This window comes from Thunnus albacares, chromosome 4 (genome assembly GCF_914725855.1).
Source record: "Thunnus albacares chromosome 4, fThuAlb1.1, whole genome shotgun sequence".
In the NCBI taxonomy this organism is placed as follows: Eukaryota; Metazoa; Chordata; class Actinopteri; order Scombriformes; family Scombridae; genus Thunnus; species Thunnus albacares.
Genome location: NC_058109.1, coordinates 21,029,320 through 21,056,932, shown reverse-complemented (window position 1 = coordinate 21,056,932; position 27,613 = coordinate 21,029,320). Strand labels below are relative to the sequence as shown.

At 40.4% G+C, this 27,613-nt stretch overlaps 1 protein-coding gene and 1 long non-coding RNA gene across 2 annotated transcripts; one reads left to right on the top strand and one right to left on the bottom strand.

Moving 5' to 3' along the window:
• LOC122980665 lies at nt 1-26,618 on the top strand. Its single transcript, XR_006403067.1, has 2 exons — nt 1-121; nt 20,857-26,618. It is a non-coding gene; the product is annotated as an uncharacterized LOC122980665 (long non-coding RNA).
• ip6k2b (inositol hexakisphosphate kinase 2b) lies at nt 14,071-20,226 on the bottom strand. The gene is made up of 5 exons (XM_044348893.1): nt 19,649-20,226; nt 16,294-16,525; nt 16,021-16,190; nt 15,709-15,884; nt 14,071-15,608 (listed from the first exon to the last, which is right to left on the bottom strand). The coding sequence occupies exons 1-5, from the start codon at nt 19,860-19,862 to the stop codon at nt 14,985-14,987; spliced, it is 1,416 nt and encodes a 471-aa protein (XP_044204828.1). The 5' UTR covers nt 19,863-20,226; the 3' UTR covers nt 14,071-14,984.
• Nucleotides 26,619-27,613: the final 995 nt, after the last annotated feature.

The following is a 27,613-nucleotide window of genomic DNA, read 5'->3' as shown; positions in this document are numbered from 1 at the left end:
GACTTGGCAGAAATTGAATATAATATTTATAAGTACGTTTTAATTAGTGTATAATCACCTGAAAATAAGAAGAATTGTGTTTCGTTACCTTAGATTGAGCCATTTATATCTACATAGGGATGTATCTCAATGTGGAGACGCAGCTGCGGGGAGATCGCTGTATATAACTCTGTATTAGTTATATGTTCCGATGTGGTGCTAGAACAAATCAATAGGACGGGCATTTGATTTTTGTGAGGGGGCACACACTGCATTGTATATTTGTTTATCCTGTTATCAAACAAGTTGAACACAGCTTTGGACAGAGAGTACTCTGACCCCTGGTCCTCCCGCTAGTTAAAAACAAACAAATTTGGTCTTTCCAAACGGGAATGATGTATGTGTTGATTTGCATATAGAGTGGGTAAGTGAGATCCAATCACAAGAGGTCACTCAAGACGCATGTGGAGACGCATGTTAATACCAGGTGTGAACAGGGCCTCTGAGACCAGCATGGCAGATCAGTGAGCAGAGCACTGAGCATGCTCTGTGCTTTCAGGTGAGAGGAATAAAATTCAAAGTTGAAGATGCATCTGCCCCCCAGCTGTCGCCATGGAGACACCCAGAAAATCAAAGCAGTGTGATAGATTTTCCACTGATTTCAAGCTGCTGCTGACATTTTACTGCTCTCTGGTAGCAGTAGACAAGACACTGAAGGTGTTTACTGAGTGTGTGCAAGACAGATGCACTAAATGAATTAATGATGAGGTGGAAAATGTCAAAAGACAGATGTGCTGTATAAGACAAACTGAATCCACTGACAGACAGTCCACTGTCAATATAAGACATACAAATAATAGGGGGAGATGCGATAATAGAGGTTGGCTATGTATTCTGCTGGATTTATTGTCAGTTTTGCGTAGAAAATTCTCTGCCTCTGAAGACCAGGTGTAAACAACTTACTAGAGCCCCAAGGAAGGTTGTGGTGGGTAAAAGAAACATGCATTAAATATAGGCTTGTATATAACTAAAAAACGATTATTAGAAAGTAAAATGAAGCAATTACACTATTATTAATGAATGAAATCTGATTACTGTAACACAAATGAATGGTCGACAGGGTGGTTTGTGCTCATTAAACTTGAATTTGAACTTGACCATAAACTGTAAAATCACTACAGGCTGCAACTCCATGTTTCTGTCTTCTGTTCAGACATTTCAGTGTGTGGTAACACATTAATGCATTTAACACCATCTCCACCTGCTCTGCTCTGCTGCTACTGTCCTGTGCCTTCCTTGTGTATATTTTGATTATCACTTCATCTCATTTTCATTTCCCATTAACATGTTTATTATTTCCTAATGTGTTAATACTTTGATATATGCCAAAGATTATATCATAATTTAAGAGCCATATTATTAGTCATTGTAAGTAAGTTTAACCAAAGTCAAAGTAAACTGTTAATATTTTTTTTTCCTGAGGTTCATTGTCATAGAAATCCCACTGATCACCTGCGCCTGTAAGCTTTGCTTCACTGGCAGAATACATCTGGAGGTCAATCACAGGCAGAGTCCAGGAGCTGACAGGGACTCTGTGAGTGTAGGGAGATAGAAAGATCAGATCATTTAAAAGACCTCATGAGAAAACAAATAAGCAACTCTGTGGAAACGAGTGCAGAAATATTATATTATAATATTAATATTATTACTGAGCTAGCAGGCTAACTAGCTGAGGAGTTTAGATGTTTACTACTATTAGCAGTCCCATTATCATACGAAAATAAGCAATGTTGTCTTAATGCACGATGCATTAAAATGTTGTGTTGAGACATTAACACAGTTTGAAGTTTTACAGACTGTGGCCTACACTAAATATATCTGACTGATACTCCCAAGCGCATAGACAGTAATGTTATTTCTGGCTGTGCAGTCTGAACAGCTCCTGCAAGAATCCATTTCAAAGTATCATTCTGGGTTAATGTTGGTGGTTGAGACACTTTTTCTACAGAAATAAGCTGTGTCTAAATTCAGGGATCACATCCTTCAAAAGCTGCATTTGAAGACCAAAGCTGTCCCATTTTGAAGGCTCCTTCAAATGTGGCTGAGAAATGCACCCGTCTTTGGTCAAATTTAAAGTACTTCTTCCACTACTGCTGGGATATGTATGGTAAGGAAACAAATAAGTAGCTACTGAATTATTGAAGTAACTGCAACAATAACTATCATTTTAAAAATCTTCACCTTTGGCTTTCAGCACGTCTACTCTGATCAGCAGATATTGACTGTTCCATTATTCCTCCCTGCATGAATACATGCATGTCTCCACCAGAGAGCAGTAGTGGCCTGAAAATAATATAGTTCAGACAGTGCAGTGCAGGTGAAGATAGTTTGAGACAAATCATCTCACACAGACCCTCTCTGAAGCCAGGCTGAGCCAAACATACATCTAGTGGTTGATAAAATAATATGTAATATTCTTTACCACATCATTTGTAAAGATAATCATGTTCAGTTATTGTGACTGAAAGAGAGAGCTGATGAATCTTTATCCTCAAACTCTCTCATCAGTAAACCAACCCTCACCAACCCAGACTGAAGGACCCTAAACAACAATTATTTCAATTCATGTAGAAACTACAAATTTTGGAGATTAGTGTGTTTACTAATCTCTGACAGTCTTAACAAATACTGAACATTACAAACTTTACTTCAAAAAACAAACAGACCACCCAAAAAGCATACTTCCTTCTTCCATCCTTTCCTTCTGCCCTTCTTTTCTTCTTTCTCTTCTTTCTCACATTTCCTTCCTTCTTTTCTTCCTTTTTTCCTTCTTCCCTTCTTTCCTTCTTTAGGTCCCTCTTTCCATTTTTACTTCCTTCCTCACTGCCCTTTTTACTTCCTTCTTTTCCTTTTTTATTCCATTCTTTCCTGCATTACGTCTGTCTTTCCTCTTTTACTTCCTTCTTTACTTCCCTCCTCCTTTTTACTTTTTACTTCCTTCTCTTCTTCTTTATTTCCTTCTTTCTTCATTTTCTTTCTTTTTCCCTTCTTCATATCATTCTTTCTTTCTTTCTTTCTTTCTTTCTTTCTTTCTTTCTTTCTTTCTTTCTTTCTTTCTTTCCTTTCCTTTTTTTTACATTATTCTTTACTTCCTTTCTTCACCTTTTACATCCTTTCCTTCTCTATTTCTTTCCTTCCTTTTTACTAACTTATTCGTTCTTTTGTTCTTGACTTCATTCTTCCCTAGTTTACGCTTGTCCTTCCTTCTATCCTTTTTCCTTCCTTCTTTATCTCATTCTGTCCTTCTTTACCTCTTTCTTTTCTTCCTTCCTTATTTATTTGTTTTCCTCCTTTACTTCCTTCTTTCCTTCTTTAATTCCTTCTTTCCTTCTTCACCCCCTTCTTTCCATCTTTTCTTCCTTCTTTCCTTCCTTCTTTACATCCTTTTTCTTTTTTACTTCCTTTTTTACTTCCTTCTTTACATCCATCTTTCCCTCTACTTTACTTCCTCCTTTACGTCCTCTTTTCATTCTTTACTTCCTTCTCTCCTTAGAATTAGAATTCCTTTGTTGTCATTGTACTGCTGTATACAACGAAACTCAGGTGCGCTGCCTGAGTGGAGCTCAATATCCAAGAATAAACCTATTCATTTCACACACACTGACAGACACGCACCCAAATCCAAACACACATACACATTTGCTTACATATGAATTAAAAAAAAAATCAGTTGCACACAATAAACAGAAATAAAAAAATAAAAAATTCCTTTTTTACTTCCTTCTTTCCTTTTTTACATCCCTCTTTCCATCCTTGCTTCCTTCTTTCCTTTTTACTTTCTTCTTTCCATTTTTCCATCATTCTCTCCTTCTTTACTTCGTCCTTTCCCTTTTTACATCCTTCTTCACTCCTTTACTTTCTTATGTCCTTTAGTTCCTTCTTCACTTCCTTCTTTCCTTTCCTTCCTTAGTGACATCCTTCTTTCCTTCTTTCTTTACTTGCGACTTAAACTCCTTTCCTTTTTTACTTCATTTTTAGCTTCCTCCTGTTCCTCTTTACTTCCTCCTTTACTTCTTCCTTTCACTCTTTACTTCCTTCTTTCTATTTTAACTTCCTTCTCTCCTTCTTCACTTCCTTCTTTACTTCCTGTTTTCCTTCTTTCCATTCTTCTTTACGTCCTTCTTTCCTTTCGTATTATCTTTCCTTTCTTATGTACATCCTTCTTTCCCTCTATCCTATGCTTACTTCTATCTGGTAAATGATATTGTTGGGTTTCAGAAGGTTAAGGGGTCTCTGTATATGTATCTGAATGTGAAGGCCTGATATCATGTTATTGTATTTTTGTTGATACTCGAGTGTGCTGGTGTCTTATAAGGATTGCTGCGGTACAGGGCTGCAGCTGTGTGTGTGAGTGTGTATGCGCACATGTGCGGTTGAGGGGTGTGTGTAAGTGTTTGAGGCATGATTGGTGGATGGCGTAAGGGGTGTCTGTGAGGTATGATTGTGTGTGGTGTGGTTTATTTTACATTTTTCTCAATGGATAGGAGCTGTATGTGTTTCTGATTTCAAATGCCTTGTTTTTTATTAAAGGACATCAAAAGTCAAAAACTTTACTTCCTTTCCTTCTTTGACTTCCTTTTTGACTTCTTTCTGTCCTTCTTTACTTCCTTCTTCCTCCTTTCTCTCTTTTCTTACCCTTTTCCTTTTACTTCCTTCTGTCCTTCTTTGCTTCCTTCTATCCTTTTTTACTTTCTTCTTTCCTTTTTTACTTCCTTCTTTACTTGTTTTCTTCCTTCTTTACTTTAATCTTTACTTCCTTCTTTAGTTATTTCCTCTTTCTTTCTTTCTTTCTTTCTTTCTTTCTTTCTTTCTTTCTTTCTTTCTTTCTTTCTTTCTTTCTTTCTTTCTTCCTGTACTTCTGTGCTTCTGTACTTTTGTACTTCTTTTTTTCCTTTGAGTGTAAACAGAAGAGAGCTCAGTTCTTCAGTGCCCATAGTTTTGAGGCTCAAGGGAAAAGACAACCGATAGGCTGCTTCAACAGAATAAAGTCTTATCTCATAGCTTTGTCTGCAGACAAGGAGGCCCTTGGTTTTGTTTATACACTGCAGGACACAGAAGTGCTGGAGTCAGTGCACAAACATTTGCTTCCTCTGCAGTAACTCACCGTTTCCCTCTCTGAATCTCAATGGAGGAAAAAAGAGGTAGGTTGAGAATTTTGTCCAGGAGAAATCTAATGTCTAAACTTTCACATCATGAAGATGCAGGAAAAAAACCCAAAACTTAGAAAAAGTACACAATACAATCAATCTATTTCCAGAGAATAAGACCATCCATTTTGATGGATATACAAAATTAAGTGAGAAAGCTGGCATGCAATATCTTTTTATACCAGCCACAAGTCCATTATTATAAGGACTGTTTAGTATTTAGAGTAACATGGAGGACTGCAACATTTATACTACTGAAATCAACTAGGAGGTTTGGGTAACAGTTTTGTTTGATTTGAAATTATTAAAAGATTGTTTTTATTCAAAGAAATCAAATAAAATATAATTTAACATATAATTTGTATGATCAGTTCTTATAACGTATTAAATTATTTATTTAATTTATTCAAATAATCTCATTTCATTTATACAAGTTATACTTGTTGCACCTTCTTAAAGAAGAGTTGACAATATCTAATATTGTGGTAAAATATGTACAATAATATCACATTCGCAGTGTAGAAGCATCAACATAACAAACACAAACTGGGAGTAAAAAGTCACAAGACTTCCATGAGACCGAGCAGTGTGAGTCACTCCCTGCCTAGCTATTTTATCTTGCTTCTCTTGTTTTCTATCCTCTCCCTCTGATTTTCATTACACTGTGGATTATTTGCATTCAGTGATGGCTTAGTGGTGACCAAGACTACATTTCTTTAAAGTCTGACCAGCCTTCACTGCTCTGATTTTGCAGGTCATCCCTGTGACAAACAGCAGGTGACTTAGAGACAGTTGATACATTTCATCATGACTGACTGTCATTCAGTACTGTACATCTGCTGTACTAGAGGTCAGGGGTTAAGGTTGGTGGGCTTTAACTGATGGATGTAATTGTCCCCGTAATCCACTGCAGTGATCCAGCAGACAGAGGAACACTGTGTCCTCGACCTCATGCTCCAGGTTACATAAACATCTACAGATCAAAGACCTCTAACTCCTCCCCGCAGACCTTTTCTCACACAGCATTAAAGGGTTGATGAAGAACAGCTTGACTCATCAGCTTTAAATAACAGTGGCGGGTTCTTTAATTTTGGCAAATATGGAGGAAGAGTTTCTCAAACTAAAACTAGCAGTATGAACATTACCCTCGTGTTATTTTGTATTCAAATCAATGGGATTTGAGAGCAAAAACACAACAAGACTTAGAGTCTATAGCATGTGTGTATTATATAAACTTTAGACATCTTTATACTCTTAATTTCATATTTTTAATACATCCATGATGTAAAGCCACGTCAGCGACTGTGCAAGGTTTTACTTATGTGCTTTGAGCTAAATGCTAACATCAGCATGCTAACATGCTCACAGTGACAAAGATAACAGGCTGATGCTCAGCACATATAATGTTCACATGTTCACCATCTTAGTTTAGCATTAGTGTACTAAAATTTGCTTAACACTAAACACAAAGAATAGGTAAGGCAGGTGGGAAATGTCATTAGGATGCAGGAATTTGGTCATAAACCACCCATGAAAGTTTAATCTGATGATGCCTTTAGATGAAAACTTAAGGGCTCACCAAAGTGATTACAATTCATCCTGCAGGAACCACACATGTCAGTACAAAATTTCATGGTAATCCATCCAAAAGTTACAACAGATATTTCACTCAAATGTTGCTAGAATAAATCAGGGGATCACATCTGGGAACCATGAATATCCCTGCAAAAGTTTGTGTGTGCCAGAAGTGTTTGGTGTTTGATCTGCTGGTGGCACTAGATTAGGGAGTCCAAATGCATTGGGAGATATTGTCATCCTCAAGGTACAATAAAATATTTCAGTCTGGACTGACAGACCAACCGCCCAACAGATGCTAGCATGTCTCCAAAAAGACATCACTTTCTACAGACAGAAAGAGTGGAAGGAGACAGAGGAAGATACAGAGAACGACAAGGTGATATGTCTAAAGTGGAGCTATAGCTTGGTAGAGTTGCTGTTTTTGCTTTTGTTGTCCCGCTAATCTCACTGTAACAGCTGTGCTCAGAGCAGCCTCTGTCATGGCTCTGTCACAGTCTGGCTCTGTGTTCCTTGGTTGCCATTCTCCACCAGCCCACCAGATGCCCTCGGACATTTTCCCTGTTTGTTGAACTGACTGTGTGGGGGTAAGCCCTTGAAGTTGAAACTGAAATTCGCTATCTCACTGGTTGCGAAATGTGACTGAGGAGATTTGACACACCTAGTTAGACATCAAAGATGCGGCAATTTATACACCAGGCAGTTCATTCCTCATGTCTTCTGTATTTACATTCTGGGTGTTTAGCAGACGTTCTTATCCAGAGACTGACAAGTGTTTGTTCAATGTCTGGACTCTCTGTAACTCATCCTCAACACATTATGAAAAAAGGAGTTTGTCAACATTTATTTCTGTAGATTTGAATAATTTGCATGTACAGCCTCTGTGTGCCATGTCATGATTTGTGCATGATCATGAAATTGTAAATGCGAGAGTTTGCAGTTTTTGGTTTTCTGTTTGCTCTGTGTTTTTCCTCCTGTGTCCCCAGCATGTTTTTCCAGCCACACTTCCCTCCACACTTGCCCTGCTCCCTGTGTCTTCCCCAGCCTATCAGCTCCTTTCCTGTTGCCCTGTTCCACCTGCACCTCATCCCCTCGTCAGTTTAGTTTTTCTTTGAGTCTTGGTTTTCAGTTTGTTGTTGGGGATCCAACTTATGTAACATGTTTAAAGGTTCCCTGACATCTATGTCCTTTACATAAATATTACCATGACAGCTCAATGACCCCAGTGGACATGTGTAATCATTTGTTTTGACAAAAATGAAAAACTAGCCAAATCAGCAGAGAAATACAACTTTATCTGAACAGAGTAGATTAAATAGTCTAAAATATAATTTGAAACAATAAAACATACAATAAAGAAGATCTGCTTTGTCTTTTAAAAGCAAGACAACCTGCATAAAAATTGCTACAGGAGAAAATGAACAGGCCAGATTCACAGCATAAAATTATTGCCATTGTTCACTACTAAAATCTTAATTACAGTAATTAAAAGGTATCTAGTGACATTATTGTTCTGCAGATGAATAAGAGTGTGTTACGGCTGAGGGCTTTTCATTGAAACGTCCCACCTACACCACCTTATTATAATCTATCTATGGGTACTTCAGGGAAAGAGTGTGGTGTCATGACATATATGAGGTGGAAAATGTATGTGAGGAGGATTAATAAAGCCGTGTTTTAACCAAAACAATCCCACTGACAGGAGAATGTGGTGTGAGTGACAAGCCACAACATAACCCTGCAAGAGTTAAGTGTTTTTAACTGGACTGTAGTCATCAGGCTTAATCCAGATTATTCCAGGCTACGAACTGTACACTCATAGCTTTCTCTGCTTGTCTTGTCCTGTCTGGGTTATTTTTAAACACACATACTCATACTCTTCTCTTCACTGTGGCTGCTGCAGGGAAAATTAGTGTGCATGAGTTGTGTGCATCTCTTTTTTTCTCTTCATGTCTTGTTCAATGGTTTCTATTTTAAAACACACACACACACACACAGAAAACACCACATCACATATACACACTCACTCACCCTGGTATAGTGCACACTAGTCTCATCTTTACTGTCTTTTGTATTTCTCCCTATGAGTTGACTTTAGGCCCAAAGGTAGTGGGAGCTATCAGCACATCATTACAAATAGTATTAATTAAATCGAACTGCCCATTTAACTACCAATTACAACATATGGTGAAAAAAATAAAAGAAAAAACTTGAGTGTAGAAACATAATGAATGCAGATGCTTATATACAGATGTACTGCATGATACAACTAAACAATTAAGATCTTATTTTTCTGCTGTTGTGATGCTATTTCCTGGCATGCTTTGGGTCCACTATTCTCCTCTAGAGGTAAAGGTCACTGCAAATGATAAAACATCTCTACACTGATGGGGTTGCTCTATTCAAGAATGACAAAGGCCCCATCCACAGGGCATGAGAGGTTGCTGGATGGTTTGCTGAGTATGAAAAGTAAGTGAATCATACGCTAAGGCCTTCATAGTCACTAAATCTCAACCCAAATGAACTCCTAAGGGAGATTTTAATGGATGGGCAAACAAGAAAATGGCAAAACTCATTTGTGCAATCAACTTACACGTGTCACTAAAGGCTCCTCTTGTGCTGGGAGAGTACCTACCCTGAAGTAGGAGCTAAAAAAGTCTGTGCAGTGCAGACACAATGAAGAGGAGGTAGTTCCTCCAACAATTCTTAGAACTATGAAAAAGTTCCTCTGGTCTGGAAGCGCCTTATGTTGCTATTTGTCAATGACACATCATTTTTTAATCAAAGTTTACCAAAGGAGCATTGAAGCTGCTCTGGCTGCTGGTGGTGGACTGACACATAATGATGATTTTCCCTCAATTTGTCACCTGTCTGTATAAATATATGAAATAGACTATGCAGTGTTGTTTAATAGACTCTTGGGTTTCGTGAGAGGAACAAACTTTGAGAACAGCTGTTGATGGCCTGATACAACCCCAGATGGCAGTTGGAGACAAATAAGACAAACATCACTGAGGCATTAAATAATCCCTGTCCTCACTTGGTTCTGTCCAAAGGAAAACTGAAAGATGGTCAGAAATACTGACTGTTGACACAGCCCGTACTCAGTGAAAGTACCCTCAACATTCAAGGATCCTTGATCTGATTCTACCACATGGGGTTTGATAAAAATTGAGTGAAATATTCTGTAGTCATGCTGCTTTGACCTACAATAGCTTGACATACCCATGACCTGTGACCCCATTCAGAAAGAACAGTGGACATTTTGAGTGTTGCACAACGGCAGCCGAGGCCAAAGTCTGTCTGTCTGTCTCTCTGTCTTTCTGTCCCACTGGCCGTCCGATCGTCTGTCTGTCCATCCATCCATCCATCCATCCATCCATCCATCCATCCATCTATGTAGTCACATAGCAGATCCGGGTTATACATTTCAACTGTTCATTAAGTCTTCAGGGACAAAGGTTTAAGAAGTGATAACGCTCTACATTAAGATGGTGCCAACAAGATTACACAGCTTATAGGGTAAAATTGCGATACAACTGGCTTGATATGAAAATGGGCTAACAGCTGTGAGACCAGGGCACAGTGTGCTCAGGTTTATGGCATCGTAAAATCTCTCTCTGATCCTCATAGTGACTGTGCTTTGTTATCTGTTCGATCAATTGACCAGGGTTCATCTTAACACGGGGGGTTGCATAATGGGCCATGACATATGATATGTTATATGTTGGTCCCAGTTTCAATGCCTCTCAAACACATCTGCTATAGTTGAGACATAGTAAATTTTACTGTATATTTATTTGAGTGTTGTTTTCATTTATTAAAGGGTTCAAAACATTTTTCAGACTGCAGAAACTCATATCTCCTTCTGCTTTTTTGCTCCTGTCTGGCTTATTTTAAGCTCACATACTCTCACACTACACTGCAGGCAGAGTGAGAGCGCATGTGCTGTACTGCAGATTCAAGTGTGTCTCACATGCTATTTTGCTGGTTTGTTTTACTGATACATGACTTCTCCTTTGCAGCACGAGAATGCCTTTTAAAGCCATTGAGCTGAGAAGCTCAGGTAGCTGGAATGACATTCACACAATCAGATTAAAAATTACATAAACTTTGAACTGTGATGACTGTCATACCATGGGTACAGACGTCACTATGTAGACTTTACAGGCTTCCATGCAGCACACACACACACACACACACACACACACACACACACACACACACACACAGACATACCTGCGTGTGAACCTCCACGTATGCCAAAAGGGTATTCATGCGTTATCATCAGAGTAATATTAATCACACCAGCTCTTACATCACAACTCACACTTCCCGGATTCTATTTAGGTCAATCGGGCTTTATTTGTTCTTTCACCACATTGCAAAACTTTGATCCAATAACGTTCAGTCTGATCACACTCACTAAACCTGTCAGTGCTTTGTCATGTTAGCTGATGTTTTTTTTGTGAGATTTTTGTGAAATGAAGCAAGGCTCTTAATCTTGTAAAAACAAAGGGATGCTTTTTAGCTTCACAGCATGACATTACCTTAAATTTAGTTCTATGGCAGGTGTCGTTTATTCAGGTTACATTAATATTTATATAAGTAATGAGGCCAAGCCACCCCTGCATTTTGTGGTTCAAGCACTGCTAAAAATACTGTGGCTGTTGCCATAGTAATGTATCACTGTTAAAAAGTCAATTCAGTCACCAAGGCAACTGTCTATGTCCCACACCAGCATATACACATACATATAAAACAGACACAACACAGACAGACAAGCCCACTCATCTAAAAATGCAACAAGACAAATAAAAAAGTAAATCAAGTAAAGACATGAATCAATACATGTGGGACTGAGCACTGTTCTTTCATTACTCAAACATATTTTTGGGCTTCATTATCAATACCACATGAACAAATTTGAGTCTATGCCATGCCGGAGCAGAACATATTCATAAATCTGTTTGCAGCAGGCAGCAGATGAGCAGGGTATGTGCTGTTATTTTTAGATCTGAAAGGAGGAAATAATAATCCCTCTCATCTCGTGCCTCACGCTATCATCTCTCCTAAACGGCCTGTCTCTGCCTTCACTTTGCTTTGATGATGTTCACTGCACCAAACCCTTTAACATCCCTGGCAGGACAGCAGATAGGAGACAAAAAGGCTTCACAAATATCAAAAGAATGTCTTGTTGTTTAGAAACCTGTGCAATCCATAACTGGATTTGATGTTGGCTCAAAAAGAAGAACCATCCATGTGTTTTTCAGTTATTTTCATAGGGTATGTACATGTAACTGAATGGTGCATAGGTATGTGAGTGATCTTAAGGCTCTGAGTCAGTCTGTTTCAGCCAGTTTCTTTACTGGGTGTCAATAGTCAGACCAGTGTGTCCTGTATGCTAATGTGAACAAATAGTTGTCATTGCGCAAACACAGATACCAAGAAAACCTCCATCATAACAATGTCACATTTCATTTATTTAAAAAATAATATTATTTTTCATTTATATACTGCATATTCAGCAACCACTGTTTCCCATTAAGAAAAAAAGATGAATTCTTAAACACTTCTGAGTGTGTCTTCACCTACTGGACCCATTTCACACGTCATACAGGGTTGAAAGCAGGTATCTACAACATTACCTGGCCTGAAGAAATTTACTCAAATAACCCCACCCTTCATGTGAAACAGGTGTACCAAGTTGCTGAAAGGTGACGGAGCATTCTAGATATACTTTCCACATGTCTTTCAGTGGACTTACTCTCCTTTTCCAAGATATGTTTTCCGGAGCTGGAAAGCTGATTAGGCTGACTACAAAGCTGTTGGTTTTTGTCAGGCAATAACTCTCACTACAGAGTTCAGGGTGCATATGCTAAACAAACAGAGGTCATCTGAGGTTATTACTATGGCGCTGGTGGTGTATGCTGGTGCTGGCTAACACCTTGTAATGCTTCCTGCTTAGTGCTGTGCAGCTCTTAGGGAAGTTTTTTCATGTTTGAAGTGTATAATCTAAGGGTGATGCCGGCCAAGCGCAGATCAGTCACCGATGTCGCCGCTGAAAGGCAACTGGGCCAAAAACCTCAACTAAACTGCTTAATAATGAACTCTGACGCATGCAAAGTAAGATTTACAGTCTTTTCGTTTACTCTGTCACAAGCATATTTGTGAAAACAAAGGAGAACACCCGAATGAGGAAAGCCTGTTCCTTTGGCAGAGGCTTTCCTGTGGAAGGATTTTGTCTAAATTATGTGAATTACACACAGAGGAAGTAAACAGTAACAGGTCTTGATGTTTTTGCTCATAATCACATCATATCTCCTTGTTACTGCGTAGAAACTCACTGTCAAAATGTTGAAACAAGTGGTTTTGTGATTCATTTTCAAAGAAACAACAACCACAGTGAAGTCAGGTTTGACTCACATTATCACATCACATTTCTCAGCTATGTCCACATAGTGGTTTTGCTTGGTGGTTCAGCTCTAGGCAACTAATATGATATGCATTAAAATCTCCACTCTCATCTCGAAGCAATCAAGCACCTTTTCCCTCCTGGTGGTGCCTATAGTCAGTAACTTCTGCTATGTGGAGTAACATGACAACTGATCAATCTAACTGATTCACCATAGCTTGAATTTCCACCGCTAGTCAATAAGATGCACATCCACAATTTCATACACTTAACTATACACACAAATAAATACTGGAACATGATTTCGCTTCAAAATATACCTGGATTTATTTAGGTAGAGACTACTTTCTTGTGGACTGAAAGTATACTGCTTTTGCAGTGTGCAACATAAAGAAGGGCTACAATGCTACACAAATCACTTTGTGTCAATTAGATTTACATTTGAAAGTGTTGTGACATGTATGTCAACATTTTCTTAGATATTTAACAAAAACAGTGACTCATTTTTTCCTCAGCATTGCAAAATTTTGGTACAGCTGCATTCATAGGTGGTGTTGACATCCTGACATCAAGTTTCATTTCCCTTTACCCACTTCACTACTTCCTGCAAAGTGAATGCAAATTATTCACAAACACACACGATATATTGTAAATGAACACAAGATGGACAAAACCTTTTTTACCACAAATGAATGCCTTTATTTTCCAAGACACTGTTAACACACATACAAGAGGTATCGGCTCTTGCAATAACAAAATAAATCAAAGTCGGTATCAGAACAGAACATTTAAAGTGGTTATATGGAATGTAGTCGTTTCCATTTTTTTTAAACAATCCTTTCAAATAAATAGCCTCTATATAGTCTTTGTAGCTAGTGTTTTTTTTAATCAATATATTCTCTTTGTTTAGTCAAAGGTTCAGGAATGAAGAGGAGAAAATCAGACAAAAACAAAGACAGTGACAAAACAGGGTTATTACCCCCTTGAAAAATGTCTTTTGTTTGTAGGCAACAAAGTACAGGGGAGAACAACTGTTGGAAAAAAGGCAAATCCCTTCTTCTATATCTAAATAATCTTGTTCTTCCACCACAAAATGTAAATCTGGGTGCCGCACTGGACACACAAATCATGTTTGTTACAAGGGTCTTAAGAAACACCAATATAAACACAAAATGTCCTTATCAGAAGCTTAAGTTGTCAATTGCTACAAGGCTGCTGACCTAGCCAGCCAAGGTCAGCTTGTACAGTCACCTTCCCCACTAATAATGTGCTGTGCTGTTAGGGACCGGCAGTCCAAACTTCTTTAAAAAAAAAAAAAAAATCAAAAACTCATGTCACAGGTAAAGCACCACATCAGGCTCCTAGCACTAAACTTGAGCTTCAATCATCTCCACCTCACTCTTTCTCTCTCAGAGAGAACTTACAATAAAGAAACACGTCTGTACCAGAGGAGGAGAGGGGAGGAGAGTCCTAGGATGCTACAGGAGTCCCTGTGTTTGTTGAGAGACCTCTGTCTCACACAATATTTCTCCTACCATGTATAACAAAGAAAAGGAGCGATCTCAGAGAGAGAGAGAAAAGTGCAAGTAAGGGCACAGGCAGCCCTGTCCTCTGGCAGGTGAGGGAGAGCGCAGGAACGACCACACAGACTCTCCCCTGACCCTGAGGTGTCTGAGGTTCCCTCCGAGCAGAGGAGGGTCAGACCCCCACGTAGGCGTGAGGATGATGCACCTTGGAGTAGCAGGGTTTTAGCTCAGTGAGCTCTTCCCAGGCTTGAAATTCAGACCATGTTGGGCTCCAGTCCAGCTTCAGTCAGTGCTGTGATCCTCCAGCTGGGAGATAATAGTGATCAAGTTCTGGAGGCCAAAGATAAAACCACTGTCCTGGCCTTCGTGCACAACACTGTCCTCTCCATAGTGCCGACAGGTAGTGTGAGCAAAGTCAATCATGCGCACATCCACTGCGGGGCTGCTGGCCTCTCCTGTGCTGTGGGAAGAGCGACTGCTGCTGCTGCTGTTGCTGCTCCCTCCGGCCACGCTAGTGCTGCCACCTGCTGAGGAGGAACGAGGGAAACCAAAGGCCCCTTCCTCTTCCTCCTCCTCCTCCTCTTCTTCTTCTTCTTCTTCTTCATCAGATGGCTCATCCTCATCGCCCTCTTCCCCACCACGGTGTCTCGGTCTAGTGGGAGTTCTGGGGGGGTCTCCGTCATAGATGATGAGCAGGGAGCTAGAGTAGAACCGATAGGACTCGCAGGCCTCCAGGGCAGCTTGCATTTCCCGGAGTCTGCGCAGCACTGGGGACAGCAGCTCGTGACGCAGGCGACGCCCGTTGTGGAAGAACTGGTAGAGGGCCTCCTTGAAGCCCGCTAGGGTCAGCTTACGGCCGTGGTACTTATTCATGAACATCAGCTGGGCAGAATCTGACTGGTACACCTGCGGGGATCATACAGGAACATGAGTACCACAGCTCCACGTGTATAAATGGAACAAAAAAACTTTAACTCAGGACAATTATGTGGCTTCTATACTGTACCTGCATGCCACAGAGTCGCACTCCAATAGAGGCAGATGTGCTCTGTTGACACTTGCGAATCTGATTGGCTTTCTTCTCCTCTGTTGCGTCATCCCCATGTTGGCGAGTTCCCATCTTCAAGTCTAGGACACATGGTACTGTGTAGCGCCATGTCAGGTTCTCCAAAAGGATAAACTCTGTGAAAATGGGTCAAGGATCGTACAACAAGAAAAGACTTATAAACTAACACACAGTATATATACACGCTTTTATTAATAACCAATCTCCTCCATTACTGTCTGCTTCACTGCACATTCATTCATAAAAGGATACTGTATTGGTTACGGTGCTTTGCATTCTCTTTCATCCTCTGTAAGTGCTGCTGGTGACATTTGAGACTCCAGGGATTGTGTTTGATCTGTGGCACCACGTTGCCTTTCTCCAGGCTGAAGTAGAGAACCTCTGCCTGCTGCGGCTGCTGCTGCACCTCATCACGATTATAACTGCAAAGGTGACACCACAGAAAAATGTCAGCGTTGGCGTTACAGAACTTATTCGTGAGGGCTGTCTATACGTGTATTAAGGTACTCAGGCAAGCATCCTCACCTTATGATCTTGTCTTCTTTACGGCTCTGTCGAGCTCTGTCTTTGCTGTAGTTGTCATTGTCCATTAGCAAAGGGGACTGCTTCTTCTTGCTCCACTTCAGCATCTTGCTCTTGGGCTCGCAATCTGATGAGGGATCTTTGTTCTCCAGGTCACCTGATTCGCTGTGGAGGGGGTAAGCGATGAGACACAGGTTCCCTTCCTCGTCTTCTTCGAAACTGACCGACACTACACCTGAGAGAGGGTGACAAGGAGGATAACAGAGTCAGCTCTACAGTAATTTCTTATTTGGTGATAATTTACTCAATAACCTTAGAACAGCCCTTACCAGCTGTCTCTTCATTCACATTTAAAGCCATTTTCACAAACATACTGACATATTTCAGACAACGACTGGCATGATCATGTCAACATGTATAAAAAAAAAAACAGACATTTTATATGGCAGATGAGGATATGGATGAGACAGAAAGAGATGGAAGAGCAAAGCTGGTCATAAACAGAGCATTATATATCACTGATAGCAAATGTCAGAGCAAAAACAATGTTTCTATAAAGTAATCAGGAAGACAAAGGAGACAGAAAATACCACACAAGGCTAAAATGGTGTCAGATTGAGCAGGACATTTATTAAGAAACTGCCAAACATCCTCATGAAACAGACACAATGACTCATAATACAGAGTTTCAAGTTGTCAGCAGTGATGTAGGAAAATGAAGTACAATTCACTCTTTCAATTCCAAATATACAAAACATACATGAAACAGAACCGTGAAATGTTACATAACCACAATACAGATTCACCAGTAAGCCATGATTCTGTGACAAACAGTCTTTCCACACCATCCATCCATAATTCAAGGCTTCAAATGAAACAAGAGCTGTGGCATGTTTGAACAAACATTTCAAGATCATTTTTCATTTAGTGAAAGATGTTTCATATAGTTTGTTTAGAAGTGATTATAAGGACGATTTGACAAACTCAAACACAAACCAGCTAACAGATATTTCTAGGTTCATCTTAATGATGAAAGAAGCACTGTGTACCATAATGTCAATGATAATTTATGTCATGTTCCACAAACAGGCCCCCCAGTAGACCCCCCTTTGCCCAGAGTAAAAGTCCCTAGAAGGGCCTGCGTATAGCACGTCTCTGTGCAGTGTGGGGGAGGTGTCACACTGAGAATAAACGTCACAGCTGCAGTGGCTGATACAGATAAACCACACACAGGAAGAAGAGATGTGATCGAAACAAACCAAGAGAGAAAGTGGAAGAGATATGGACACGGCATCCCATTCAAAATATGATAAAACCAACATCACAAGTAGTAGTAGTCACATTACAAAACAGCCACTGAATAACAAAGAATACATGATACATTACAATACATAACCATTTCCTTTTGGAAAAAACTTGACTGAATAAAGCCCATGTTTAAAGAAAAAAGCTTTGTGAGGTCGTGCATGTTAACCAGCGGGCCTGAGGACCCAGCGACCATGCTTCTTCTGCAGCCTGAGGCCTGGCTGATGTCACACGCTGACATCACCAGGAAGCCCGTCCTCCTCTTAAGTATTGTCCTGATGGACTGTGTTTAGCTCTCAAGAGCTGCACTGTCATCACACTGCCTCAGCGAATGTGGGAACTTGTGAGTCACTGAGTCAGTTCCCAAGAAGGGCTCATAAACTATACTAAATAATATACTATCAAACATTTGACAGAGTTGTAAATCTTTATTGGTGACCTTTATTTCATGACGTTCAGGGCTTCAAGCTTTCCAATCCTGCTTTCAGGCCTGTACCTTGAATTTTAAATCCTCTGTGCAATCATGAGTTACACCAATTACAGATAATATTAACATCTTACCGATAGTGACTTCTCCATCTTGTCTCCATCTCTTAATACATCTACACCAATGTTGCTGAAATTTATATCTCGCCAAGAAAGGTTCATAAACATCAGAAACACCTCTTCAAATATCAAGACAACTCTCTCTCTTACTACTCAGTGAAATGTGGAGACATCAGAGCATCACTGGTGAGCATTCGAAGATCCCAGAGCTCCTATACTATCTGCTCTCCAAATCCCATCATCGTCACCCTGCGTCTTTTAATAGTCCCACGCTGCATTACTGAGGAGTCAGATATCGCGCATGTGCCTTACCTCCGTCATACAGCCGCCTCAAGACGTCTGCATCAGCATGTACTAGATGTCATTGTCTGTGAGTGAAACTGTGAGAGACTGAGGACCTAGACGCCACAAAGGAATGTGATATTCCATTTAAAAGCCTGTGTATGGGTGGAAATGTGTATTCATGTCTGTGTTTCCATGATGGACCTGAAACCAGACCTGGAAATCTCCTCAACTGACTCGTGCATTACTCCTCTGATGATGTGTCCCATTTATTTTTGATCCCCGTGGAACTTCATCTCATCCTGAAACCATAGCCACCTTAAAAGCAAACACTTAAAAGACCCTTGGCCACTCATCCTCCTGGCAGGAAGTCAGGCTGTCATGCTTAGCAGCTACTTAAAACCCTCCTCAAACATGTGGGTGACATCCAGAAAACTGGATGGCTGCCCATGGTTCCAACATGACTGACACTGTACTCAAGTCACAATAAGTGGCCATTAAAATCAGGAATGAATCCATCTATAAATATCAAAATACATTGTGTAGTGTGCTGTTGTGTACACGATGTCCTCTGAACCCTTGCAACAAATCACCATCTTTCACTTCCATGAGAAGTGACTATGAGCGTTTACCTTTCAGCCTACAGTTCAGAGTTCCAAAATGCAGACTGGACCATTATAAAAACTAACATGTCCCATTATCCATTAACATTTTAAACAGCGGCAATTAAGTAATGTGTGGGTGTAATGATATATAGTAACAGAGCACTTTACGTGTGGTTTACAACAGCATATGCAATAATTAAGTTATTAGTCATATCGTGAACGTGCAATATCCTACTACAATGTGCAATACAGTTGAGATAATATATTCCCGGTTTTATAAGCTGTAGTGTTTTTCTTTGTATGGATGATGTAAAGTATTTATGTATGTAAGTATGTTTAGAAGATACATGTGATGCAGTAACTCTGAACCCAAGAAGAACTGCCCCAATGGGACAATAAAGTATATCTTATCTTATCCTAATGCAAAACAGTTAATCATTATATGAATAGATGCATTTCTTTTTAATATCGAAAGCAGCCATATATTGCAAGCTGTCAGCACAAAGATAAGGGAAAAAAGGAGGAAATGATTAATGCTAGTAACCAAAACAACACCATACATACTCTGGTTTGACACAGAGTTAGATACTTGCTCCAGGTTAGGGGTTAGGGGATCTTACCTTTATACTGGGGGGTGAACTTCCTCATCTCTGTGGGGAGGCTCTTGTAGAACTGGTGCTCTCGGGGGATGAGTGGCTTGCAGATTGTTTGCTCCCCAAATCGTAGCACACAGGAGTGACCCCCCACTTGGTGCACGAAGGGTTCAAGCATCACCCCTTTTCCGGGATAAGGAGTCCCGTCTGCCTGCATGAGGGCTTCCAGAGCGGGACTCATCCTCACTCCGCATCGGACAGCTAAGCTGGGTGGACCCACGTCGTACAGGAGGCAGGAGGCTCGGCCGCTAGTCTCTCTCGTCTCTGTTGGCTCGCAGGGGGCGCTGCTGCTCGAGCGAAAAAACAAAAGGGTTGAAACAGGAAGGACACGGGCGAGAAAATCCTTTATTCCCTTTCCTTTCGTCGCCTCAGGAAAATTAATAAAACTCCTCCGTTGGCTTGGGTATTCACCGTGTATGTACGTGTGATAAATGTCAACTTATTTTGCTATAAAAGCTACTAAAAAAAACGATTTCAAGGAACGAGTACTTGCGTCGTCATCTGTGCTTCGCTGTTACTGAAACTGACGACTGAGCTGATCCTACAGGCAGAAACCAAAGCAGCAGCAGACATCAAGTCCCGCCCCCCACCCACCAGCAGCCAATCACAGAGCCGGAGCTGTCGCTGGGAGGAGACAAGGCACCTCGGAGACGATCAAGATCAAGCAAACAAAGAGGAAGGAGAAAGAAAACAGGGGGGAGGGGAGAACAGGAAAAATACTAGACAAAAACACAACACTGAAGGCATTTTTTTTTCTAAATGCACGTTTGCAACTGAAGTTTCGTCACGTTAATTTGGAGACAGGTTGCAGGTTGCAAATCAAGTCGTATCTTTCCCTTGCAGTGTGATATAACCTTGAAATGAAACTACAGCAGACAGAGAATTTAAAGTGGCAGCAAATTATTTATACATGCAATTACTCTTTCACGTTACAAGCTTGACTTGAGTTTTCATATTTAAGTAAAAAAGGGCGACAGAAAGGGTGACATAAGCCTGTAGTAGTTGTCAAATGTGAAGTGTGAATTTAAAGGTGGAATATTAAAGGTGCCGTGTGTAGAATTTATTGGCATCTGATATGGATAATATTCATAAGTTTGTTTTAATTGGTGTATAATCACCTGATTATAAGACTTGTTATGTTTTTGTTACCTAGCCATTTATATCTACATAGGGAGCGGGTCCTCTTCCATGGAGCCCGCCATGTTGCACTGCCATGTTTCTACAGTAGCCCAGACAAACCGAACACTGGCTCAAGAGAGGGCCTTTCACGTTTTTCGTGAGTTATGCAGCCACTGTGGATTTTCCTACACACTTGGAAGGTGATGGGGAGGGTTAATCAGTTGGTTGCAATCTGCAACCTCACTGCTGGATGCCACTAAATCCTATACACTGGTCCTTTAAAAGTCAGTAAATATCAGTAGATGAATCTTATGATACATTTGTATGATTAGCCTGTCTTCAATAAAAGGCATGGTTGAGAAGACCTTTAAGAAGATAGTGTTTGTGTCGTACCAGTGGCACTAAAAGTGACAAAGTAATTCCAGGTGTCATATGGGATTATAGAGATCTTTGCAGAGATGTATTTGACTTGTGAGCATTTACATGGACAACATAAGACAGTTGTATGATTTGGAGTTGTTTCTGTGAAGCCTGAAAATACAGTGCATACTGATCTATATTCTTAGACTCACTTACATTAAACAGCAGACTTTTGCTGACCGGAGGCATTCAGTTTTGTTTTGTTTTCAGGTACTTCTGCATAATTAAGGGCCAAGTTGGATGTATTGGAGCTTTGAGGTGAACATAACTTACAAATGAGAAACTGGCCATTACAGTAAATCCGATATGACATAAACGCAGTATAAGGTGTTTATGTCATATCGGAGCAACAGGATTGACTGTTGTATCCAGCTCTCTATAGAGCTATATAGTTTGAAGACTTAGAAGATGCCAAAACACTACCTGATTGTGTGGTGAATACTAGATTTACCAGAATAGAAATGCACACTTGCATATATTTGACTGCATTTCATTGTGGCAAAGTTCAAACTTTTGCTAGTTTCACTGAAATAAGTGGGAAAGCTGCGTTGTTTGACGTAGTTTAACCACAGTGATGATCTGAACACAGCCTAAAGCCTGAACAGGGTCAAATTTATTAATGTGAAAATGCTTCACAAATCTCCTTTAAGACATCATTGGATTGTTTCTTCAAAATAAAATATATGTACAACACTAAATCCAAACAAAACACTATCAACAATCTTCCAATCTTCAGTGTATCATTTATATCTCAGAGAACAACATCCTTTTTGTAAGATAACATGCATTCCAGTGGTAGATAATTGAATTACTCCCCACTATAAATAGACCCCAGACAGCAATATTTGAGAATCTGTTATTAAAGTTTTTTTAAAGGAAGAACATTGCAAACAACAAAACAATTCATTGTAACAAAACATTTTTCAGTGGTGTAAAGCCCTAAACCTAATTTATATTCATTTTCCCCCAATATAAAATAAAATGTGAGGAGACAAGCATCTTTGGTGTCAGCTGTGAGTAATAACTGCAAAAATACTTGACCAACAGCAACACGGGTAGAGCTCCATATTGCGGTTTGTGGGCATAAATTAGTTTTACTGTGGCACAGTGTGCTCACCCAACTTCAGATTGGAAGTTTCTTTGTGAGTGGCAGTCAACCTAATGAGTCTGACTTGTGTGCCAGGCCAGACCAAGCAGAGGTACTGCAGGCAAAGCTCAGGTCACTGGACGGCTACAGTCTAATCAGGCACTAATCTCTGATGTTCCAGTTCTGCACTGGGATTACAAATGGGAAGAAAGAATCCCAGACCAGGGCAGGGAGGGGATTAAATGATCAGCACTTAAACAGGGCACCAACTCTGCTCTTTCTTTTAGTCCCACAGGTAAGGACTTCCTGGTGGCCTTGTGTGAAACTTGGATCAGAACAAACAAAGAGAAGGGATAGAGTGTGTGTGTATGGCATTGTGTGTGTGTGTGTGTGTGTGTTAGGGGGGTACACTCTGGGTTTCCCAGACCTCCTGATCCGAGGATCAACAGAACAATACTGACTTAATCATGCTAGTCCATCTTTCGGGAAAGAAAACTGCGGCAGTGTCATGTTACCATGTGAAGGATTTACTTGTGAGATTGCAAAGGTGTAGAGCGGGCTTAAACAGCGTGGTCAAGACGGAGCATGTATGTGTTTTTGTGTGTGTGTTATAAACTTTGTAACATCGAGGTTCCCCGCTAAGACATAAAGAAGCCCAAAAATCCTTTCCTGTTATACATTTTTGTTAGATATTTTAAAATTTAAATTGCATGTCCTTTGGCCTATGGTTGGTTATCAGACAGAAGATGCATATTTACACTCTATCATAGTGCATCTAATCCAGAAGCAGGAAGAAAACATTAAACTTTTCAACATTTTAGCTTCAGACAAACTGATATTATAATAATATAATTAATGATGTTATATATGAAAGATGCCAGTAAGTGTGTTCATGTGTATGAGTTGTCTTTATAGCCTAGTCACCCTGGCCTCACTGATGCGTCAGTGTTTGGTCAGCTTAGCGCGGCTTCCCTTCTCATGTCATGGGTCCGTGCCCCAGGACAATAGGCCATGGCTGTGCCACAGGGCCCTCAATCCAGCAATGACACAGAGCAGTGATGCAATTTCGAACAAGCTCCTCCATGCACCTTATATAATGCTCGGCCTTCTACAAACACCGCAAACTCCTCTCACCTGAGATGCAGCAGAAGTTACAAGAAATCAAGCCTTGTACAAACATGGCAGCACTTACAGAAGTGAAATGGTGAAATGCTTTTTAATGGCGCATTAATGATGCTTTTAAATCCAGGGCACCAGACATGGTTACTTAACAGGGATGCGCCAATCTAATATGCCTGATCGGTATCGGCTCCTAGACTGACCTTATTACTCACTGATCTGCATTCACAGGGGTTTAATTTCACAGCAGTGCCTGGCCTCATGACACCTTATGTAAAAATGATTCCAAAAAGTGCTACATGGTGACATGGAGAGAGTGGTGGTAATGGGTTTGTTCTGAGTTTCAGTAGATACTCTAAAATGAGGTGTTGAAATCGGTATCTGTAAAAAAAAATCCTGCCTTTCCTGACCTATTTACTACTACTATCAAAATACTACTGACACAACTCTGGGCAGTATGGTAAACGTTTATGACACAGGTCAGGTATAACCATCACAAAGAGGAAACTATAATTAGCTGTCCTATAGCTAAATCAAGACCTTACCGTCTCGGTACGTATTTCATTAACCTGCTTTTGTATAAATTTTCATGACCACAGAGAATAAATGATACTGTAGGTAGCGTGACCTTGAGAGCGTGACCCATCTTGCTCAGCCTTTACGCCATGAGCTTAACGATCACTCTAGTCTATCACTCATCTGTTTGCAGTTTGACCCAGTTTGTCTAATGGATTCTTTTGAATATTACAGTATATGGTCTCCCACAAATGTATGTTATTTACCACGCCATGTGATGTGCTATAGACGAGGTCACTATATAGCTAAAGCTTAATCATGGCCTTTTAATGGGCTATTATTCCATTAAGGTAGTAAATGAAGTATTTAAAATCTTCTTACACTTTTAGATGACACAGTACAGTTAGTCAAAATTTGGGGGGTAAAATTTGCACTGTGAGGCAAGGAGTGCCTTGAAATTCCAATGTGGGGGAGATCACAACAGTCTTATTCTGCTAACTTGACATCCCATTTTCCAGTGGATCCATTGGGCCCTCCCCCTCATTCCCAGACACGTGAGGAAGTGAAACATGGGTGAGTATGAGAGCTTGCAACAGCAAGGGGATGGGCCTATATGCTCCTTCATTTAGGCTACAAGCCGCTCTAGTAAATATAAGTGTGTTGATAGTGATGAGTGTTGCTGGCACTTTGACACCTAATGCCAATTCAAGGGCAACCTTGTTTACTCCTGCATTCCACCAACACCCACGCTCCTCATCATTCCTTCTCAATTTGCCTTTGTCTATGAAGGAAAAAAGGCTTATCTGATCACAAGGCACTGACTATTTTATGATAAAAATACTATTGAACTGTTTACAACACCTGTTAATCATCTGATAGATACCTGACATCATAAAAACACATCTATCACTCACTGTAAAAAAACCCAAAAACATTAACACCAACTTCCTCAATCTCTTTTGAGCCTTTAAGACTTGTTTTTACTCACAACAAAAAGACCAGTATGCCACTACTCTTTGCAGTTTCCCTTTTTTTCTGAGTTTTATTGAGATGAGTGTTGGTAAATTAGTTATTCTGTTTTGACACAAGGCAGAATATGATAGTTCGTTGCACTTTTATAAAGAAAATGAAACTTGACTCACCAGTAATTTGTCCTTCAACACTAAACATGTGTGTACGTCAGTGACAAACGTGAATGATTCTGATTTCCCGGGTAGCAATAAGGATGTTTGGTGAAACAGTAATCACGTTCGTAAAACGTGAGTCGGGGCAATATACACAAATAAATAATCCATTGCAGGGATAAAAGTTCCTGCATTGATTCTGGGCGTTTTCTTGTGAATATCAAAACATGAGGCATGGCAATAAAATCTCTTATAGCCAACAGTAGTCTATGAGTTGTCAGATTATCATATTGTGTTGTTTACACAAGGAGTGGTTATCAAAGGCAGAGGGAAAAGAGTGAAAAAATAGATGAGCCCTTTGCACAGACTGATAATATTGGGGAGAGCAGGTTCATATAAACAGCATCTGTTTGATGGCAAAGGTCCTCAAGGTAAATAGACAGCTCATTTTTATCCTCAGAATGTGATCACATGAATAAACAAAAAATAGAACATTGGAATAGTCAGAGAGTAAAGTAAACTTGAATTTCATAGGTGTAACAGGCCTACAGTGCATGTGCCATTGCTAAAAGCTAACCTTTAGTTTCTCAAACCCTGGCTATGGCGAGCACCTGAGCAACCTCACAAGTTTGGATCAGATTCTTCAAGTGCATTGACACATTCCTGAAGTGCATTCCTGAAGCTGCACAGAGTTCTTTAAACTGCCTGTGCAGAGGCATGTGCTACAATGGTCTATGGCCAGAGGGGAAAAGCTATTGGCCTGGCTGATCTCTGTAAATCCAGGACTTCCTCCAGGTTACAGGCAGTGGGAGAGTTACATTTACATAACCCTAGCTAAACTGCATGCAGTTCAGTATATCAATGTGAGGCAAACTCAACGGTCATTTGAAAACATGGATACTGCAGAAACAAGCGGTGGAATCTACTAAATACAACAGTAGCATGTCACACGCATATGAGTGAAAGTGGAGAACATGAACAACCTCAGGGCATAGTGCCAACATAAGCTATACTTGGAATATGGTATGGTGCAGGAAAGCCCCTTACAAGTGGCAGACCTAAATACATGCAGACACCAGATGCCTTGACACCAGATGATCGTGGTGTTGGAGATAATAGCATGTTATCAGCCAGACACTTTCAGCCTGTCAGTAAACAAGCAGCTAGACCCTGACCCACTTTGAAGCAAGCAGCTTGTCTTAAATCAGCATGGGGTGGATCTGGTTAAAGGTGGGGGCCTTTACAACTTCTGTTTGTAAACATACATGTCACACTGTAATGTGAAGCACTGAGACCTGATAAGGAGAATGACGCCATGAGTGTCGCAGTTTATGTTTCTGTCTATTGTACAGGCCGTCACTCATGTGCTTGTGTTGAAAATAATGTTTGACTGCCTCAGTGTTATGGCCCAGTTTCTACAACCAGTAGATCAATGCTAGTTCTGCACCAGCACATCACCATGGGAACAGTCTCGAGAGGACAGCGTTTATGTGAGAAGTGTGGGAAGAGATATTCAAGGTTTTATTGTTTTTTGCAGAGAGTTAGGACAAGATGCAGACTGGGAAAGTAGGGTTAACAATTTTCTTTCCATAAAGAAAGAAATTGCAAACATTTTGATTTCTTATGTCCTTTATTTCATCCTTCATGTAAACATGCATGTCTTGAACATCTGCTTCAGGTTATATATAGTTGTGGCTCCTGTCTGGTGATCAGGTATAGTTCTGTTGACCCATTTTTAATCATCTGCACAGTTCCAAATTAGCTACCCTCCTCCCCAACCTTACCCATGAATGCTGACCTCCAGACAGGGCCGCGGACACTGGGGGAACATCGGGTCAGTTGCCCTGGGTCGGGTCCTGGGTCCTCCTGGCCCTCTAACCTGTAAATAATCTGCTGGAATAATTTGTCTAATTTTCCTTGACAGAGTGGTTGATAACAATTTTGCCTCCATATAATGCAAAAAATGGTGTGGTGCTTTGGACATCATCTTGTCTTGGGAATGAGTGAGACAGACGGCTGGCCTGCCAGTAGATAACTAAAAGTAGGATGCTGTGCAATAATACTGGCGACAGGCTCCAATTTCCCCCAGACCTGGAGGCAAAATTGGGTCAGATTCCATGTCACTAACTCAGGATCTGTGTGGCCAGGTTCTGACTGCACGTAGCCTTTGGGCACCTTCCAACCAAGTCTGCACCCAGTCTGTTTCACGTGCTCAGCCTCAGGCAGTTGCCTGCAGCCTCCACTCCCAGACTATCCTGTCTGGCCCTCCATCACATCCACATCCCACCAAAGTCAAAGGTTAGTACTTGTCACTCTCAGACAAGTGGACTGGAATGAATTGTTGTTGGCAGGAAATTACTGAGCGTATCTGTAGATAGTGCAACCTTCTACACATTTCACACATCCTCTCAGTTACTCTGTAAACCCTTCACCATCCTCTAAATCTGCTCCGCACCTAATTATGATATAAGGTTATCTAGCCTTAAAATATTTCAAAAAATCTAAAGTTTTATTCTGAGAAACTCTCACCTTGTTTTTCATGTATGC